This window comes from Castanea sativa, chromosome 11 (genome assembly GCF_040712315.1).
Source record: "Castanea sativa cultivar Marrone di Chiusa Pesio chromosome 11, ASM4071231v1".
Lineage (NCBI taxonomy): Eukaryota > Viridiplantae > Streptophyta > Magnoliopsida > Fagales > Fagaceae > Castanea > Castanea sativa.
The window spans coordinates 26,880,997-26,900,955 of record NC_134023.1 but is presented as its reverse complement, the minus strand read 5'-3'; the positions used below and the strand labels follow the sequence as shown (position 1 = coordinate 26,900,955).

The 19,959-nt window shown below is 39.3% G+C and overlaps 1 protein-coding gene across 1 annotated transcript; it reads right to left on the bottom strand.

Annotated features, from left to right (window-relative positions):
• Positions 1 to 17,478: 17,478 nt before the first annotated feature.
• On the bottom strand, positions 17,479 to 18,774 carry LOC142616298 (uncharacterized). Its single transcript, XM_075789177.1, has 2 exons — positions 18,269 to 18,774; positions 17,479 to 18,067 (listed from the first exon to the last, which is right to left on the bottom strand). The coding sequence occupies exons 1-2, from the start codon at positions 18,772 to 18,774 to the stop codon at positions 17,479 to 17,481; spliced, it is 1,095 nt and encodes a 364-aa protein (XP_075645292.1).
• Positions 18,775 to 19,959: the final 1,185 nt, after the last annotated feature.

Here is a 19,959-nt window from a genome sequence, read left to right as displayed (position 1 = left end):
GTGTTCCGAGAGCCAATGCATCAAATCTTGGAGAAAGTACATCGCCAAGCATATTGATGTGTTTGCATGGAGCGCCTACGAAGCCCTTGGGGTGGTTCCGAATTTCATTTGCCATCGTTTAAACATCAACCCCTCTGTCATCCCCAAGAAGCAACTACCTCGGCGCTCATCCAGGGAACATTCTAACGCTATTAAGGGGGAAGTACTTAAGCTCAAGTAGGTTAGGGCCATAAAGGAGGTGTTTTACCCCGAGTGGCTGGCCAACACAGTGGTGGTAAAAAAGAAAATTGGGAAGTGACGAGTATGTGTAGACTTTACAGATTTAAATAAAGCTTGCTCAAAGGACCCTTTCTCCTTACTTCAGATAGATTAATTGGTGGATGCAACTGTAGGCCATCCTCAGATGAGCTTTTTGGATGCCTTTCAGGGCTATCATCAAATACCATTAGCTCTGGATGATTAGGAAAAGACTGCTTTTCTTACACCCACTGGGAATTATCACTACAAAGTGATGCCATTTGGATTGAAGAACGCAGGATCTACCTACTAAAGTACGATGACCAGGATGTTTGAGCCTCAGTTGGGAAAAAATATTGTGGTATATATAAACGATATGGTGGTGAAGAGTAAAGTAGAATCTGAGCATATAGACGACCTTGGGGATATTTTCGAGATACTGAGGAAACACAAATTGCGTCTTAATGCTGCTAAGTGTTCTTTTGGCAAGGGCTCTAGCATGTTTCTGGGTTATATGGTCACCCACCGTGGAATTGAAGTCGACCCTAATTAGATTAAAGTAATTAACAACCTGTAGCCCCCTCGGAATCCCAAAGAGGTCTAGAAGTTAACAGGAATGACTGCCGCCTTGAACCGATCCATTTCTCGGTTAGCTGACAGGTGTAAACCCTTCTTCCAGTTGTTGCATAAGTGGAAGGGGTTTGAATGGACGGAGAAGTGCTCCTTGGCCTTCCAACAGTTGAAGGAATACCTTTCTCAGTCACTTATTATGTCTTAACTTGAGTAGGAGGAGGTCTTATTTGCCTACATTGCTATAGCCTTACACGCAGTAAGTCTGGTGCTAATATGGGTTGATGATGGGGTACCAGTTTATTATGTGAGCAAATCACTACATGAGGCAGAAGTACGTTATTTACCCTTGGAGAATGCCATTTTAGTGGTGGTACACTCAACGCGCAAGCTCCCCCACTACTTCTAAGCCCACACGGTTGTAGTTTTAACCCAACTTCCTCATCAATCCCTACTTTGGAGAGCTGATTACACGGGATGGGTTGCCAAATGGGGGACGATCCTAGGAGTTTTTAATATCAAGTATATGCCTCGTACCTCTGTTAAGGGACAGGTCCTCGTGGACTTAGTGGCCGAGTTTGCTGAGTCCCCCCTTGAAAGAGAAGGAGAAGAGCAGAACATTGGTGGAAAGTTAGTCGGGGTGGTGTCCTTGCAAGAACATCTAACCTAGAGAGCATATGTTAATGGCGCGGCCAATCAAAGGGGATCTAGAGTGGGGCTAGTTGTGATATCTCCCGAGAAGATCATTATTGAGAAATCCTTAAGGTTGGGCTTCTCAGCCACAAATAATGAGGCCGAGTATGAGGCCTTGCTAGTGGGAATGGATATGGTTTAGAAAATGGGAGGAGCAACGATGGAGGTGTTCTTGGATTTAAGGCTGGTTGTTGGTCAAGTAAATGAGGAGTTGGAAGCCAGGGATTCGAGAATGCAAGGATATTTGAGCCAAGCTAGGCACCTACAGTCACAGTTCAAATCCTTCACCTTACAGCAAATCCCTAGAAGTAGAAACATTCATGCAAACTCCCTTGCCATGGTCGCCCTTACATTATATATGAGTTATGACTTACTTTACATTTAAGTTTTTTTTTTTAAACTAATGCATGAAGACATATATGTATGTATGTTGTGGTTTGAGTTTTTCGTGAATTTTAAATCAATATGATAGTTTTACCTCGGCCCCCCCAAACAAAAATTTCTGGCTTCACCCCTTTGTGTATGCGTGTGCATGCTTCATGCATAGATACGCATATTTGAGGCATGCGTATGCATACCTCGTGTATGAGCACACATGCTCATGTCTGGAAACAAAATTTTTTGGTTCTTGATGCTTTCTTCATTTTGCTTTGCTTTTATCACATGATTAGGTTCTGTTTAACTTAGTTCCCCATGTTTAGACCATATAATCAGTAAGGTAACATGCTTTACTTGTTTATTTTTTAGATTAAAGATTAGGGTTTATATGTCTTGGATGGATAACATGAACATGCATTGATGAATAGGTGTTGTGATGCAATAAGGTAAGTGAAGTAAGGCATGCATATGTGCATCTATTTTGAATGATGAGTATAATGTGATTGATATTTATGCTTGAATGCTATGATGCCTTGCTTGTATGATTGAATATGCTTGATTGAATGACATGATTATATGCTACTTCCTCGTGATATGCTTGCTACCCTTGGATAAGCATGAATATTGATACCATGTTAGATGAATGCTACGTTGATGTGTAATGGGATGATATGCTATGTTTGTGCTTTAGATGCATGTTAACGTGTGTGTGTGTGTGTGTGTGTGTGTAGAAAAATGTGTTAGAAGACCCTTTGATGAGATTAGGATTTGAAACACAATGAGTGGAGGCCGACTTATGGGTCAGGTGCGGTTAGGTGCTTAATACCTTCCCATTCCTATACTTAAACTCCAGACATGTGCTCTGGTAAAGATAAGCCCTTCACTATTGAAAAACCATCAATTCAAACAAATTTCATCAAATCCTAACATCAAATAGAAAAAATGGGAGGGGGGGGGCAAGAAAGAGAGAGACCATTCACCACGGATCATATCAGATTTCACATTTTCACTCAAGAGAGAGAGAGAGAGAGAGAGAGTTTTTGATAGACAATTCACTAATAGTAGGACCCACAATGTTTTTTATTTTTATTTTTTATTTTTTATATAATGAAAATTTCATATATCCATTTCCACTATAAATGAAAATATCCAAAAGTTGTTCATTTTATGTATTTAAACCCTTTTTTATACTGAAAATGAAAAATTAGTACAAATTTGTAAACCAAAATTTTTTTGTGGGTCCCACAAATAACTGAAAAAGAAGAAAGAGAACGCCAAACCAAACACCCATTTAGCTTTTGGTTGGCCACACAACCTTTTGTCACTAAAATTTTTGAAACTTTATAATATTTTAAGACTATATATTTTCAATCGAATTTAAATTTCATTTTAGGGTGAATTGCAGTTAACCCACCTATGGTTTGGCCAGTTTTATGAAAACTTACTTGTGGTTTGAAAATTTTCACTTAACCTACTTGAGCTAACATCCGTTAGTGATAGGCCAAAAACGTATTGACCCTTTGTAATAGATTAAGTTGATTAATTAGCTAAGTTTGTTAATTAATCAAATTAACATGCAAAAGCGTGGCAGCACAAACAAATCACCAATAAACTAAAGTATGCAACGGAAATTAAATGACACGGTGATTTTTTTACGAATGGGGAAAGCCTACATGGCAAAAACCCCACCGGGTGATTTTAAGGTCACCACTCCCGAAACTCCACTATTATCACAACAAGCGGTTACAAGTAAAGGAGTCTCAAGTACCTTACCAACCTACAGTTGAACCCTTACCCCAATACCCAATTGGACTTGTTCTATAGTGACAATCTCTCCTTTCGATGCACGATCCTAAGTACGTGACTAACCAATTGAGCGAATCCTAGTACGCGACTTCAATCACCAACTCGAGAAGATTGTTGGCTCCAAAGTTCTTCAATTCATCCACATGATGAAGATCAAGAAGATGCTTGGTTACAAAACCCTACGGTGTAAAGACATAACAACTTCTTCACAAGAGAGATGAACTAGAGCAAGAACTTCGTCTCAAGTGACAATTTGCATGAACAAGGATTTCTCAATGCTTGTGCAACTTGCCACCTTTGACGGCCCTTAAAATAATCCTTTTATATGTTTAGGGTTAGGAGAAAAGAAGGCCCAAAGACACATCCACGGATTGGAATCAAAACAGAACTCAGAATCTGTTTTTCTTAAACCTCGACAGATAGAAGTATCGAGATGCTGTTGAGCAGCTGTCGAGCCACGGGACTGGAACAACTCTTTAAACCTCGACACATGCTAGCTGTCGAGCCAGCTATCGAGATTTAATGAACTTGCACTATTTAGCTTGTTTCTTGGACAGACTTGATGACTTCAACACTTGATCTTGAAACACAGTTTCTTGAAGTATAAAATTCATCCTAATTCTACCCAATTACAAGTAAAGTGTGTTTTGTCAAAGGATTAGCCAATTATATAAATGAATGACATATCTTCTAAACAAATGAAACACATATGTCTTAACAATCTCCCCCTTTGGCAATCCGTGACAAAACCACAATCAACAAATGAACATATGAGAGAAGTCATAAATCACTCAACTCATATTCACTTATTGAATACAATAAAATCTATCCTAACACAAACTCTTGAAAAACTTTGCAAGAAGAGAGTTTATGACAAGTAGACTTTGACAACCTGTATTTCTGAAACACTTTAAACAAAACTCATCAAGGCATTTTAGTGTGAAACGGAGATAATGGATTGCATACAAATAAAGAATGATGTGTATAAAGAGAGAAAAGAAGCAACACATGTAACGAAAGGTGAAAGAAACATACATCATCACATATATAACAAAGATGAGCACAATGTATGTAATAATGGTCACAAGACCTAGGTACAAGAAGAATATGTATCTAAAGTGGAGAAAAGAAAAGATACAAGGAATCCTCACTACATCCCTCAACACTCAACACTCCCCCTATCAAAAAGATGTCCCTATATAAGCTCTCCCCCTAAGTATGCCTACTCTCATAACCCAAAACTACCCCCCTTTTTGTCACGAGTGACAAAGGGGAGAGTGTCAAGTAGACATCTCATTGGTAGAGCTAGCATCTCCATCATCATCATCCGAAGCATCATCGTCATCACCATCATCATCTCCAGACGCGGAAGCCACAGGAGGTGGTGGAGGAGAAACCTCGGGAGCAAAACCACCCATGGTCACCTATCGCTTAGCAATGCGACCAACACGAACATTCATTTGATACAACTCAGTAGATAGCGTATCCAGGCGAGCATCCATGCGCTGAAGCTACGCCATGATGTCTCCTAGTGACACATCGCTCGTAGAAGAGAAGGGAGTGGATGAAGCACGAGCAGATCTAGATGGAGTGGAACGGGAGGAAGGAGCTACTGAACCTGTCTGTCGCAACCTAAGCTGTTCCTCATTACGTTTTACGGTAGTGGCGTCTATGGCAACCATGACATGAAAAGGATCGGAGACAAGAAAAGGGATAGAAAAATGGTGTAAAATACTCGTGATAGCGGAAGGAAAGATGAGCTTATCATGGGTAGCCGTATCCTTATACACATCTATGATAGAAAAGATGAAATGTGAAGGAAAATCAATGGTAAGATCCTCAATAAGAGACAACAGAAAATGAGCACGAGGTTCTGTGATAGAGTTGTAGTGAGAGAGAAGATGTAAGACAAAATTCATCACCATATTTAAGAAACGAGGACCTTTAGCAAAAGATCGACATGATGTAAACTAGTGCTCACCCCAATCAGAAGGGCGCTCACAAAAAGCGGTGATCATCTCATCTTTGGACACAGTCCGCAGACGCTCACAACTAGGGTAGTCAGGATACGCAACCCTCGGAACATGGAGCACATTGGATACTAACTCTGGTGTGACGACTATGCTCGTACCTCGAACGCGAGTGAGAAAGAGAGGTACTGAAGAATCGAATCCATGCATGTTGGAGTAAAACTCCTGGATCAGCACGGAAGGACAAGTGACCGGGACGTCACACAGTGACTCCCATTCCCGTTTGTGAAAGACATCAGGAAGGTCAGTGTTAGCAAAGTCTGCCTGAACAACTTGGCGTTCCGAATGAACACCTCGTTTAGAGAAGTTTTCCAAGAAGTCCTGATGGGCTTTCTCATCACGGGACCGAACAGAAAGAGGAGTGGAATCAGAAGATGAAGAGGCCCTAGAACGAAGAGGGTTCTGGGTCGGAATAGACTTACGTTTTAGTGCCATAGACACTACTAACGCAAACAGAAAGAGAAGGGAGGGAGAAAGAAACACTCAGAAAAGTTCCAACACAATTCAAATATAACAAGTATATTGAATAGATAGAACGTATGCATGGGGAATGCATGAACATGTGACATGCAATATGAAAAACATCATGGGTGCAGCCCAATCTAATCCTACCAGTACACAAACATTTTGCACACATCTAAATGCATGAGAATACTGTTAGAATGCTAATGTGATGCAATGCATGGAGTTTTTAAGATCAAATCAACAAAACCCATCCCAAAAATTTCAACAATAACTCATTGATTTGAAATTTTTTTTTTCAATAACCCCAAAACCTAGGTTTCAAAACATGAAATGCATGAGAATGAGGGATAAGAAGCTTACCAAGTGAATAAAAACTTGAAGAAGCTTTAAGAAACCTTGAGAAAAGGATTTGGAGTGTGAGAGAGAGGTTTGGATGGTGAAAAGACAAATCTATCGAGAGAGAGATCAAGAGAAATGAGAAACAGATTGCACAGAACCTTTAAATAGAAGATCAATAAATCCCGATAGATACAGGTATCAAGAGGTGTCGAGACATCTGTCGAGGTAGGTGTCGAGAAATACAATGTCGATAGATACAACTATCGAGAAAGTGTCGAGGAACAAGACAGGACACGAGAACAGATGCTCGATCGATCCATCAGGTGTCGAGAAGCTATCGAGAGGACAGGAGGTTTTTCGATCGATCCAAAAGGTGTCGAGAAGCTATCAAGATTGCGATAAGATAAAGCTGAGAATCTCGACAAACAGCCAAGTATCGAGGAGGTGTCGAGGAGGTATCGAGGAGGTGTTGAGCCAACTTTTCAAAACAGTTTTTCGAGAAGGGAAAAACTCAAACATTAATGTAATCACGCATGCAACTCAACCAATGATCCAATCAACATATTAGACTCTCAAAATCATCTCTCAATAACAATCTTAAGCCCATGGATCAAAAAAAATACTCACACACTAAACAAGTCTAACCGATTTTATATTTCAAAAAAAAGTCAAGACCGTTTAGTGAGTATACATCAACACATGTAAACCTTATGATGGCCAAATCACATTGTACCTGTACATGTATCCAAAGTAGCAAAGAATATTGCGTGTTGTGTGTGAAAACATTGCAAGATTGCATAAGTGTCTCTATGTTATGACTATTTGAGATATGAGAAAATCACTTTAACTCACACACAATCATAACTATTTGATGGGGACTATCACCTTTGAGGTACATCCTATAACTCCCACATCTCCTAGAAAACACGCTTGCAATCATATTTAAAGCATTTTTGATCTTTTTGCTTTTATTTTCTTTGCATATTTTCTTTTTATTAAGCAAATCATGCATGTGTATATGAAAGAGAAAAAAGAAATATCCAGTTATGTTAAACTTTTGACATTGCACTTTTGCTATGCTGAAGCATACAGATGTCATTGACATTCCACTTTTACTATGCCGAAGCATACAAATGTCATATCATGATTGGCGGGTAACAGTGGTGAGATGGTTATTTATGCCTTTCTCTTAGGATTTTCTAGTCCTACCCGTCCAAAAGAGTGATACGAGTGTTAAGTACAAGAGATCACTTAACCTTACTCATCACAAACAAAGAGCCACAAAGTTCACTTGCTTAGTTGTGCATATAGATGCTCATCTAAGCTATAAGAGATACAAAGTTTAGAAAACTCTGTTTCAATGGCTATTTTAAAGTTTACAAGAACTAATGTACACAAACACACACTGTTTTTGTATTTTTCAATTTTTTTTTATTTTTATCTGAAAAATAAAATAAAACAAAAATTGAAAACACACAAACAAAAACATGTTAAACAAGGTAAAACAATGCATAAAACTAGACTGACTAAAAACATTAAAGCAAAACACACAAGTAATGCAAAAACAAAAACAAGAAGGGGAGAGAGAAGAAGAAGTGAATAAATCACTTGGAACCCTTTTCCTTCCACACCTTGGAAGAACCTTTCCTCTTAGCAAACCCTTGAACCGGTGATGAGGGGGAAGGATTGAAACCGTTCAAGTTCGAAAGGAACATGAGGGCTTTGAGAAGATTTCCAAGAGGAGCAAGAGAGGTTTGAAGCTGATTCTGGATCCCAGATGCTATCATGCCATTGCTTTGTTGAGTGGCTAACTACTTATAGCAATTTGGTCGAGTATGACTGACAATACCATAATGATGATAGAGATGCTACTTCTTCTGTTTAGGCTTTTGAGAGTTAGCCTTCTTAGTCCTAGGGTTTTTAGTTTTCTTCTTCTCAAGCTTAGGGGGTGCTCCTAAGATGGACTTACCCTTGTCTAGGTTCTCATTGACTAATTCAGTTTTAACATCATTGTTCTCAAAATTAATGTTATTAGCAGGAGGAACAAAAATAGTAGTACTAGCAGAAGCAATATTAGAAGAAGAGAATTCATACCCCAATCCAGTTCGATTCGAAGCAGATTTCTGAATGCTGAGCATCTCATCTAACTTTGCACTTGATGTCCTCTCCAGTTGATCTCTAACTTGAAACAGCTTCGCTTCAAGCTTCTTGGTCTTCTTAGCTAAGAAATTGTTCTCGAATCTTAGTGCCCCAATAGTCTGATTAGCTTCATCAAACTTAGTGGAAATCTCTTCACGATCAAGTTCCACATCACTGAGTTTCTTGGTGGCTAGCCTATAGAGTTTCTCATGCTTCTCAGAAAGCTTGTACAGTTTCTCATAGGCTATATGGATATCATCTTGATCATCCATCTTTTCAAACTTGGATTCCACCAATTCCTCTTCTTCATCCACATCTTCAACAATCCCTTCAGTAGGATTGATAGTGGTAGTGAAGGCATTCAAAATTTCGTCATCCTCATTGTCGGAATCATCCTCAGGCTCAGTGTCGTTCAAAGTAGCAGTAAGTGCATTGCTCTTCCCAATGCTCTTGAGATATGTGGGACACTCCTGTTTCATGTGACTGAAGCCTTGACATCCAAAGCACTTGGGTCCTGCGGGAACAGTGTACTGACTGCCATCCCTAGCATCCTTCTTTCCTTTATCTTGGCTCTTGAACTGAGAAGAACTAGATTGCCTACGTTCCTTGTCGAATCCTTTTCCATTGGCATTTTTCATGAATTTCTTGAATTGCCTAGTGATGTAGGACTTCATCTTAGAGTCTTCATCGTCTGATGACTCATCTGTCTCACTGCTCTTGGCCTTCAGTGCCATGCTCTTGCCTTTGCCCGACTTGCCAATTCTTGTCAACCCTAGCTCATAGGTTTGTAGATTACCAACCAGCTTAGTCAGAGGAATCTTGTCAATATCCTTTGATTCCTCTATTGCCGTGATCTTGGCATGGAATCTCTCGGGTAGATATTTGAGCACTTTTCTCACAATCTTGGGTTCAAGAATGGTTTCTCCAAGATTGAAGGCTGAGTTCACTATGTCCTTGAGCTTGGCATAGAACTCATCAAATGACTCATCCTCCTTCATCTTAATTTCTTTGAAGCTTGTAGTGAGCCTTTGTAGCTTCGAATCTTTTACAGCCTTTGTTCCCTCATAGGTTGTTTAGAGGATGGTCCATGCTTCCTTAGCAGTTTCAGTGGAGAATATCTTCTTGAACTCCTCAATAGTGACCGCACTGAATAAGGTATTCAATGCTCTGCTGTTGAAGTTTGCCACCTTGATCTTGGCTTCATCCCAATCGGTCGGTGCTTCTTTAGGCTTGGTCCAGCCTATCTCCACAACTTGCCACACCTTTTCATCTAGAGATTGTAAGAAAGCTCTCATGCGTACTTTCCAGTATGCAAAGTTAGTACTATCAAACAATGGGGGTATAATAAGAGACTGACCTCTATCCATGACAAACAAGGGTCAATGGATCATACACAGATTAAACCCTAATCAGAGTGTGCCTGCTCTAATACCACTTGATAGGCCAAAAACGTATTGACCCCTTGTGATGGATTAAGTTGATTAATTAACCAAGTTTGTTAATTAATCAAATTAACATGCAAACACGTGGTAGCAAAAATAAATCACCAATAAACTAAAGTATGCAGCGGAAATTAAATGACACGGTGATTTGTTTACGAATGGGGAAAACCTACACGGCAAAAATCCCACCGGGTGATTTTAAGGTCACCACTCCCGAAACTCCACTATTATCACAACAAGTGGTTACAAGTACAGGAATCCCAAGTACCTTACCAACCTACAGTTGAACCCTTACCCCAATACCCAATTGGACTTGTTCTGTAGTGACAATTTCTCCTTTCGATGCACGGCTCCCAAGTACGTGACTAACCAATTGCGCGGATCCTAGTATGCGTCTTCAATCACCAACTCGAGAAGATTGTTGGCTGCAAAGTTCTTCAATTCATCCACACGATGAAGATCAAGAAGATGCTTGGTTACAAAACCCTACGGTGCAAAGACACAACAACTTCTTCACAAGAGAGATGAACTAGGGCAGGAACTTCATCTCAAGTCACAATTTGCATGAACAAGGATTTCTCAATGCTTGTGCAACTTGCCACCTTTGACGGCCCTTAAAATAATCCTTTTATATGTCTAGGGTTAGGAGAAAAGAAGGCCCAAAGACAGATCCACGGATTGGAATCAAAACAGAACTCAGAATCTGTTTTTTTTAAACCTCGATAGATAGAGGTATCGAGATGCTGTCGAGCAGTTGTCGAGCCACGGGGCTGGAACAGCTCTTTAAACCTCGACACATGCTAGCTGTCGAGATTTAATGAACTTGCACTATTCAGCTTGTTTCTCGGACAGACTTGATGACTTCAACACTTGATCTTGAAACACAGTTTCTTGAAGTATAAAACTCATCCTAATTCTACCCAATTACAAGTAAAGTGTGTTTTGTTAAAGGATTAGCCAATTACATAAATGAATGACATATGTTTTAAACAAGTGAAACACATATGTCCTAACAGTTAGACAGCCATAATCTACCTCTCTCATTGCAGTTAGGAAAAAAAACCCCATTTAGAATAGTATGTCTTTGAAGAACACCTCTCTTTGTTTAAGAAATCATATTTCATAACCCAAATCCCAAATTGTATCTCGAATCTCATTTGATCAACAGAAGAATCAACATCCTCTATTGATTGCAAGCGAAGAGATATACTTTGGGTGGCCAATCTTGCATCTAATAGGTACATTCATATTTGAAGAACCCAAAGGTTAAAAAAGATCAAGAAGATCCAATTTTCTGGGTTGAAATCTTTCCTGGGTTGATTCCAATTTGCCCTTTTATCTTGGTAAAGTCTTAAATAGAAGATTATGCTAGCAAAGATTCAAAAATGAACTATGGGTTGCCTTTTTTTTTAATTAATTTTTTATGACTTGACTATGGGTTGCTATGTTAAATTCTTTCAATTTTGGTAAGATGAACAAAAGAACTCATAGGTTGGTGGCTCATGGGCTTCCTTTGGTAATTTCTCTTTTAAAATTATAGTTTTTAAAATGTCTGATCCATTTGGTAATCTATCGTTGTTGACTTGTTTCTCTATTTCTTTTGTTGAGGATGGCCTATGGGGTTTGTGAAATGTTTGATCTTGGGAGTTTTTAGGATAATTGGTTTATTATTTTTTTGTGAAGTTTCAAATTTTAAAGAGGAGATGGAGGAAAAAGAAATAGGCGTAAATGCACTTTTAGCCCTTACATTTTGACGTTTTTCCATTTTAGTCCCTACATTTTATTTTTACCACTTTTAGTCCCTAAACCAATTTACGCGTGTTATTTTCATCCTTTCCGTTAGTTAACCGACGGGAATTGCTGAGGTGGCAGCTGGAGACATTAAAATATTATTAAAAATGCCACGTCAGCATCTATTTTTTTTAAAAATAATTTATCAATTTTAATTAAATAAAAAACAGAAATAAAAAAAAATTACAAAAATTAAGATAAAAAAACTCTTAGGTGTTTTCTCTTCATCTCATTTTCTTAAATTAGTTTTTCTTCTCTCTCTCATCTGTCTCACTTTCTCATTCTCTTCCCGATCTCACCTTCTCATTCTCTTCTCTCTCTCTCTCTCTCTCTCTCTCTCTCTCATTTGTGTTTCTCACTTGTGGTACCTGGTGGTGCAGTGGCTCGTGGTGGCTGTGGTGGGTTGAGATCGGGGTGGGGTGGATGGGTTGAGATCTGCTGGGGTAGGTTGAGGTTGGTCTGGGTTGGGTGGGTTTGAGATCGGGGTGGCTGGGGTGGGTTGAGGTTAGTCTGGGTTGGATGGGTTGGGTGGGTTGAGATCGGGGTGAAGGAAAAAATATGGTTTTGTATCTCATACAAAACACATAGCGGAAGCAACAAACAAGGATCTATTTCATTCATGATTGATAACGTGCACAATGTAAATTTCAGAATTTAGGAACAAGATAGCGTACCTTGGTGTGGAGAAATTCAAAACAAAGATTAGAAGCACTTGGGAACATTTTTAATCTTCACTCCAATTCCACTTTACGCCCAAGATGTGTGGTCTCTCAATCAGTTTTTCAAAGGGAGAATGAAAGTGTGTCTCACACTCTCTCACACACCGTTTCTTATTTCACTTTTTCACTTCTTCTAATAAAAATTCTGTATGTTTTTCCTTTTATAACTAACTGATTATCTAATTGGGCTGGCCTATTGGGCCTTTCCAATTGGGCTTTAGTGTGTGGCTTGGAGTGGGACCAAAAGGGACCAATAAGACACTAGCTCCAATGGGCCTTGGGCTTTTCCATCAACTCTTGACAAGCCCAAAGTTACCATTAATTATATTTAATACCACTATATAAATATAATTGCACTCTAGGCCTTATTAATAAATTATATCCCAAGACTTTATTATGCATACAATCTCTTCATTAAAATATTCGTAGTAATCCAAAGTCATGAATATAGACTGCCACTTTGAAGATTACTACATCTTAATTCTTGAGTACCCGGTTTAATCCTTTATGTTATTCGTCATATATTTATGAAATCCAATTTCATAAATACATACTTTGGTAACTCCTTACTAAAGTGGTTGGGCCCAACACTCTGAATAACTAAATCCATTAAACTTATCTCAAGGGAATATTTTGTATCTCCATTAAGAGACTATGAATACCATCTTGAGAATATATGTTCCATCAACACTAAATGCGGATGCCCAACATATTGAGATTTTGACCGTAACTAATAGATCTCACTCCTGATATATCAAAGCAACCTACATCTCATGATCAGGTCCATTATTCTTTCAGGATTTAGAGTTGATGTAAATAGAAGTCGTGAGATTTATTATTTATTTGACAGTCGTTAGGAAAATAATAAATCTCACAGCAGTCCAGTTCAATATGTCTTAACTCTTAAAACATATCAACATACCAACTAGAAGTCTCCACTTCCATGATTAAGACAAATCATCTTAGTTGATATGTTATAGTCTTTGCAAATGAAACGCCCAATTTCATCACCGACTACGAACTAAACTTCTGAGTTTACAAAGAACTTGTGATTTATATCTTCTGTGACTTTTCACATAAATCACATACAATGCATCTCATGGACTATGATAATGTCTTAGTTTATTTATAGATAGTCTCATATAATTAAACAATTTAATTATTAAATACATGCCAATAAATTGAGTTTTAGGGCATAAACCCCAACACGGGGTGGGGTGGGGTGGGTTAAGACCGACTGGGGTGGTTGGGGTTGAGCTCAGAAGAGAGGGTGAGATAGTTAGACTAGGTTAGCTTGGGACTTGGGGCTTGGGGCTTGGGTCAGCTGCAAGGGCGATATGTGTCAATGTTGGGGCAGGGGAGTTAGGCCAGTGAGGAGTGGAGGAAGAAAGAAAGAAAAATGAAAAGGAGAAAAGTATCAGTGGCTTGGGTTGGCGGTGAGTGGAGGAAGAGGTGGTCGAAGCTGGGCAGTCAAATGGGGCATGTGGTGTTTTGGGTTTGCTAGAGATTGAGGGTTGGGTTTGGGTTTGGGATCTTTGTGTTCTGGGTTTTCTCGGCATTTGATTCGTGTTCTTGGGTTTGATTTTATGGGTTTGTGTTCTTTGATTTTCTGGTTTGTGTTATTGTGTTTATAGGCATTTGATTTTCTGGGTTTGTTGGGTTTGTATTCTTTGATTTTCTAGGTTTGTTGGGTTTGTGTTCTTTGATTTTCTGGGTTTGTGTTATTGTGTTCATAGGCATTTGATTTTATTGTTTTTAATTCTGCTTTTTTATTTTTATTTTTTTATAGTTAAAATTGATAAATTATTATAAAAAAAAATGCTGACGTCGCATTTTTAATAATATTTTAATGTCTCCGGCTGCCACCTCAGCAATTTCCATTGGTTGACTGATGGAAAGGACGAAAATAACAAGCGTAAATTGGTTTAGGGACTAAAAGTGGTAAAAATAAAATGTAGGGACTAAAATAGAAAAATGTCAAAATGTAAGGACTAAAAGTGCATTTACGCCAAAGAAATAACATATTAGTGAAAATACATTTTTACCCCTATTTTTCTAATGGTAAGGGGAGAGGTGGGTTATGATTGCCTAACGGAGGCCACTTCAGGTAGGTTAAGTGAAAATTTTCAAATCATGGGTAGGCTTTGTTAAAATCAGCCAAAGCACAGGTGAGTTAATTGCAATTAATCCTTAATTTTATGTTTAAACCCTCCACTAGAATCTTGACAGTATGATTTTTTTTTATACCAATAGAAAAGAACAGCAGCAGATTTCAAAATAGCTGGGTAAACCATGTTGCGGTGGCCAGGGTTTTCAGTTGCTAGGCTAGCTAACCTATACACTGAGCTTAAGATGACCCTTGGAACAAAAGTAGCTTTGCACACAAAATCCTGCTGCTGTAAGGCCATAATATCAGCAACCATAGTTCTATCCTTCCAGCCATTTGGACATTTCAAGTTACAAGCTTGAACTATTCCTTTACTACTAGACAAAAACAAAATTCTACCAAAACCAAGATTTTTAGCTATCATCGCAGCCTCCACTAGAGCTTCCTGTGTTGCTCCAATTGCTGTTGCTGCTGCATTACTAGCACCACCCTTGAAAATGGTCAAGCCTTGAAGGTTGATGGCTTCATATGCTAGAGCTGTTCTGCCACTTCTTCTTGTTTTAGCTCTTGAGATTTTGATGATCACCTCCCAATGCCCTCCTATGCTCTGGCTAATAGAATTAGTTCTTGTGTATTTTCTGCCTTGATTCCTTTCCATGCTGAAAGCTTCCTTAAACCTGTAAATTAGTCTTTGAGCAGTGAGAATAACTTCCAAAGGGTTAGGATTTTTGCCTTCACGAGTAACAAGGTTTGTGTGATTCCAGATGGTCCAACGAAAGGTGAAGACAACTTGCTGGTAGTCCATCATATCGTGCTCCAATTTTTTATATCTAATCAGTAAATTGCTAAGGCATTGCTGGATAGGAATGGCTCCCAATTCAAATGTGTGTGTTGCCAGAGGGGAACCATGCCAGCATGCTCTAGAAAATGAACAGTAAAGGAACAGGTGGGAAGAGGATTCATCCTTTTCCTTGCACATTGGGCAAGTACTGGTAGTTGCAATACCTTTTCTCCTAAGTGTAAGATAGGCGAGGAGGCTATCATGCATTAACTTCCACACAAAAAGACTGATTTTATGAGGTACCTTCACTTTCCAAAGAAGGTTCCACACCTTTGTTGGAATTAGGTAAGACCTAGGATATAGGGAGGAGTTTTGAACAGAGTCCTTAAGGAGGAGCTTATAAGCATTTTTAACCTTGTACCACCCTGAGCCTGAGTGTTTCCATAGAAGTTTATCTGAGATAGTCCCTGTCTTAGAGATGGGAATTCCAAGGATATCAACACATTAAGGAGGTGGATAAATTTTTATAACCAGATCAGCCTTCCAAATCCTATTATTATGGTCAATAAGGTCAGCAATAGTACCAGCAACAAGGTTTGGATTCTGCAGATTTTGGATAGGGCATTCGTACCAGTTAGGGTGCTTTAGGGGGATGTTAGATCCATCACCAACCCACCATCTAGCTTCCTTCAGATTTGAATTTTCCTTTTTTATAATGTTTTTCCAAAACCAAGAATGGTGGGGTTTGGGAGAGCATTCATGTATAGAGCACCTAGGGAAATTTTTAGATTTAAGGGTCTTTGCTTGCAATGATTGGGGATTTTGACATATTCTCCAAAACTGGGATGCAAGTATGGATTGGTTGATTAATTTGAATTTTTTAAGACCAATACCCCCTTTTGATTTGTTCATAAAAACTGTATCCTAATTCAACATATGCATTTTAACCCCTTGATCATGACCCTACCAAAAGTCTCTGATAATAGAATCCAATTTCTTGCAAATAGTATCAGGGACTTTGAAGCACAAAAAAGTGTACAAGGGGATTGACCAAAGGACAAAGGAAATAAGAGTAGTTCTACCAGCCTGGGAAAAAAGCGTTGCTTTCCATCCCTGTTGCTTAGAAGTTAATTTGTCCACCAAGAAATGGAAGTCAGCTACCCTCTTCCCCCTTAATTTAAAATCTAGGCCAAGGTATTTGCTAGGCGTATGAACCAAATTAACTTGTAAAGACCTTTTAAGAGATATTTGATCATCACTTGACATATTGGGGGAGTAGAAAAGATCAGATTTACCTAGATTTATACTTTGACTTGAGAGAGCACAATACCAGTCGAGGATCCTTTGGATACAATCCAGAGATCTATTATCCTTTTTGAAGAAAAGAATGGCATCATTTGCAAAGAAAAGGTGTGTAAAAGAAAGAGATAAGGGGATATGGGATTCCCCTGCCTTAAGCCTTTGGAAGGTGTAAAAGACTGTGTAATACAACCATTGACCAGCAAAGTGTATCGCATAGTTGTAACATACTCCATAATCCACCCAACCCAATTAGGACTAAAGTTCATGGCCAACAAAACAGCCTTCAGAAAGTTCCATTCCAACCTATCATAGGCTTCACTCATGTCAATCTTTAGAGCCCCAAAACATCCTTTCCTACCCTTCATTTTGCCTAACATGTCAAAGATTCATGTGCAATTAAAATGCTATCAGAGATGTTCCTCCCTTTAATGAAGGCATTTTGAAAGGGGGTGATGAGGTAGTCCATGAAGGGTTTAAGCCTATTAACTAGAATTTTGGAAACAACTTTGTATATGACATTGCATAAGCTAATAGGCCTAAAATGGTTGACATTCTTAGGACAAGAGTTTTTCGGAATAAGAGTAATGAATGTTTGGTTGAGTGTTTTGAGTAAAAAACCTGTATGGAAGAACACCTGAACATAGTTGAAGATGTCATTTTTCATCAAGTCCCAATACTCCTAATAGAAAAAGGCTGGAATTCCATCTGGTCCTGGTGATTTGAAGGATCCAAGTCGGAAGGTGGTGAATTCAATCTCTTCATTTGTCACTGGTGTGGTGAGAGCCAAATTTTGTTGGTTGGATATCTGCGAAATAGGCAAGGTTTTGATCTCCTTAAGAATATGGTCAACATTAGTTGTAGTGGTCCTCCTATAAGATTGCTTGAAGTGTTGTAAGAGCAGTTGTTCAATTCTACCTTGATCTTCAATAACTTCACCATCATCAGTTTTCAGTTGTAAGATCTTACTCCTTGCTCTTCTTTGCTTCACCACAGTTTGGAAATACCTTGTATTTCTATCTCTTAGAACCACCCAATTGCATCTAGCCTTCTGAGACCGCGTTACTTCCTCTCGGTGTATAAGTGTTTCAAGCTCCTCTCTAAACAGTGTTTCCTTTCTGACATCGTCAACTGTGTGAATAGAATTTTGGATGGATTGCAATTGAGCTTGTTTAAGCCGAATGTCATCCTCAACTTTACCAAAAACTTGCTTATTCCAATGGATGAGATCTTTCCTCACATCTGAAAGTTTATTCTTCAGCTGGTATGTCCTAGAACCAACAAACTTTAAATTCCAAGCTTTCTAGACAACTTCTTTGCATGTAAGGTGTCATCCACATTCTCTCAAATCTGAAGGGTCTACGCTTGAAGGATTGGTTGATTTCAAAATCTAGAAAAATAGGGCCATGGTCTGATCGAACAATAGGAAGATTTCTAAGAGAGTAATCAGGGTAGGTATTCATCCAATCCACACTAGCAAATCCCCACTATCAAGCCTTTCCATTACAAAATCTTCCCCATCCCTCCTATTCATCCAAGTAAATTTCTGTCCAAAAGCTATTACTTCACATGAGCCTAAATAAGAGATAAGTTGTTGAAAGGAGTCTGCCCCTGAAACAGTTTCCCTATGGATGGAAAATTTGTCATCTTCATTGAGGACTTGATTAAAGTCCCCATTACACAACCAGTTAGAATGGGCTGACAACTTAAAACTCCTCAATTTCATCCAAACCTCATCTCTCTTCGACTCTTTAGGGTGACCATAGATAAAGGTGATAGATAGTGGATTACCTTTATTATCCCATAGATTAGTATGTACAAGATGCTTTGAGGCATGGACAATGTGTAATTTTTGTTGTGGCATCCAGGCAAGCACTAAACCTCCACTGAGCCCCTCTCTCAGATATTGCAATCCTTCAGAAAAGCCACATTTATCCAAGATTTCTCTGCTTTTATCCTTCTTCAGTCGAATTTCCATTAGAAATAGAATATCTGGTTTAAACTTGAGGGAAATTTCTTGACATTAAAGAACTGTAGAGGATTTTCCTAAACCTCTATAGTACCAACTGATGACTCTCATGGTTGCTGGAGATTTTCCCAAACCTTTTTAGTACCAACTGATTACTTTCCCTTCTTGTCGTATCTGCTATTCATCCCCTACCTCTGTAACACTCACCACTCTTGCACCAAACTTTGTATCTTCAAAGTGATTGTTGTTGGTTACATTCTTCTGATATAGGCCACATAGTAATTTACGGCGAATGTTTCTCCCTAATCTACCAAACTCCATGTGAAATCATTTTCCACGTGTCCTATTCCTAACATTTTGGTTAGTAGCAGGTTTTGATCGCTCTCCTCCATTCAAGCAGGGTAGGGGGTATGGGTCTGATCTCATTAAGATGGGGAAAAGGTTATTAGAGTCTAAGGATATTGGACCTTGGTTGCTTAGAGTGCATAAACTTGTATCACTGATTGGGCATGGGCCAAGCATCTCACTTGTATTAGGTCCATTTTCCATATATATTGGTTCAACATGTTGGGCCAATGCATCTGTGGAGTACTCGAATTAATGGATTGGGCTTCCTTCCAAACTAATTGTGGCCCATTGCTTGAATCCCCTACTTTGAACCTGAATCTACCTCTATCCACTCGTTGTACCAATGTCTCAATCATTGAGTAAGGTGATTCTAGTATTTGCCCTCTATTCCAGGCTATGAAGCACGGGTGCGGCGTTTGGGCCGCCGCACCCGCGTTGGACGCGGCCGGACGCGGCGACGCGCAGGCGACGCCGCTGCCTGCGAGTCCGTGCCGCGTCCGGCAATAAAAAATCAATTTTTTCGGCGCGATTCGCGCCGATACGGTGCCGATTCGGGCCGACGTGCGCGAAATCGCGCCGATTCGGCCCGAATCGGGTGAAATCGGTCAGGCCGAAATCGGCCGATACTGGCCGATACCGGCGAAATCGGCCAATACAGGCCGAAATCTTCCGATATCGGCCGAAATATGCCGATATCGGCCGAAATTCAAAAAAAAAAAAAACCAACCCTCTCCCTCTTCATTTTTCTTGAGCCTCTCTCCCACTCTCTACCTTCACTCTTCAGCTAGGCTCTCTCCTATTCTTTGTATTCTAGTTATTATTTACCATTGCTCTTAAATTTGGTAT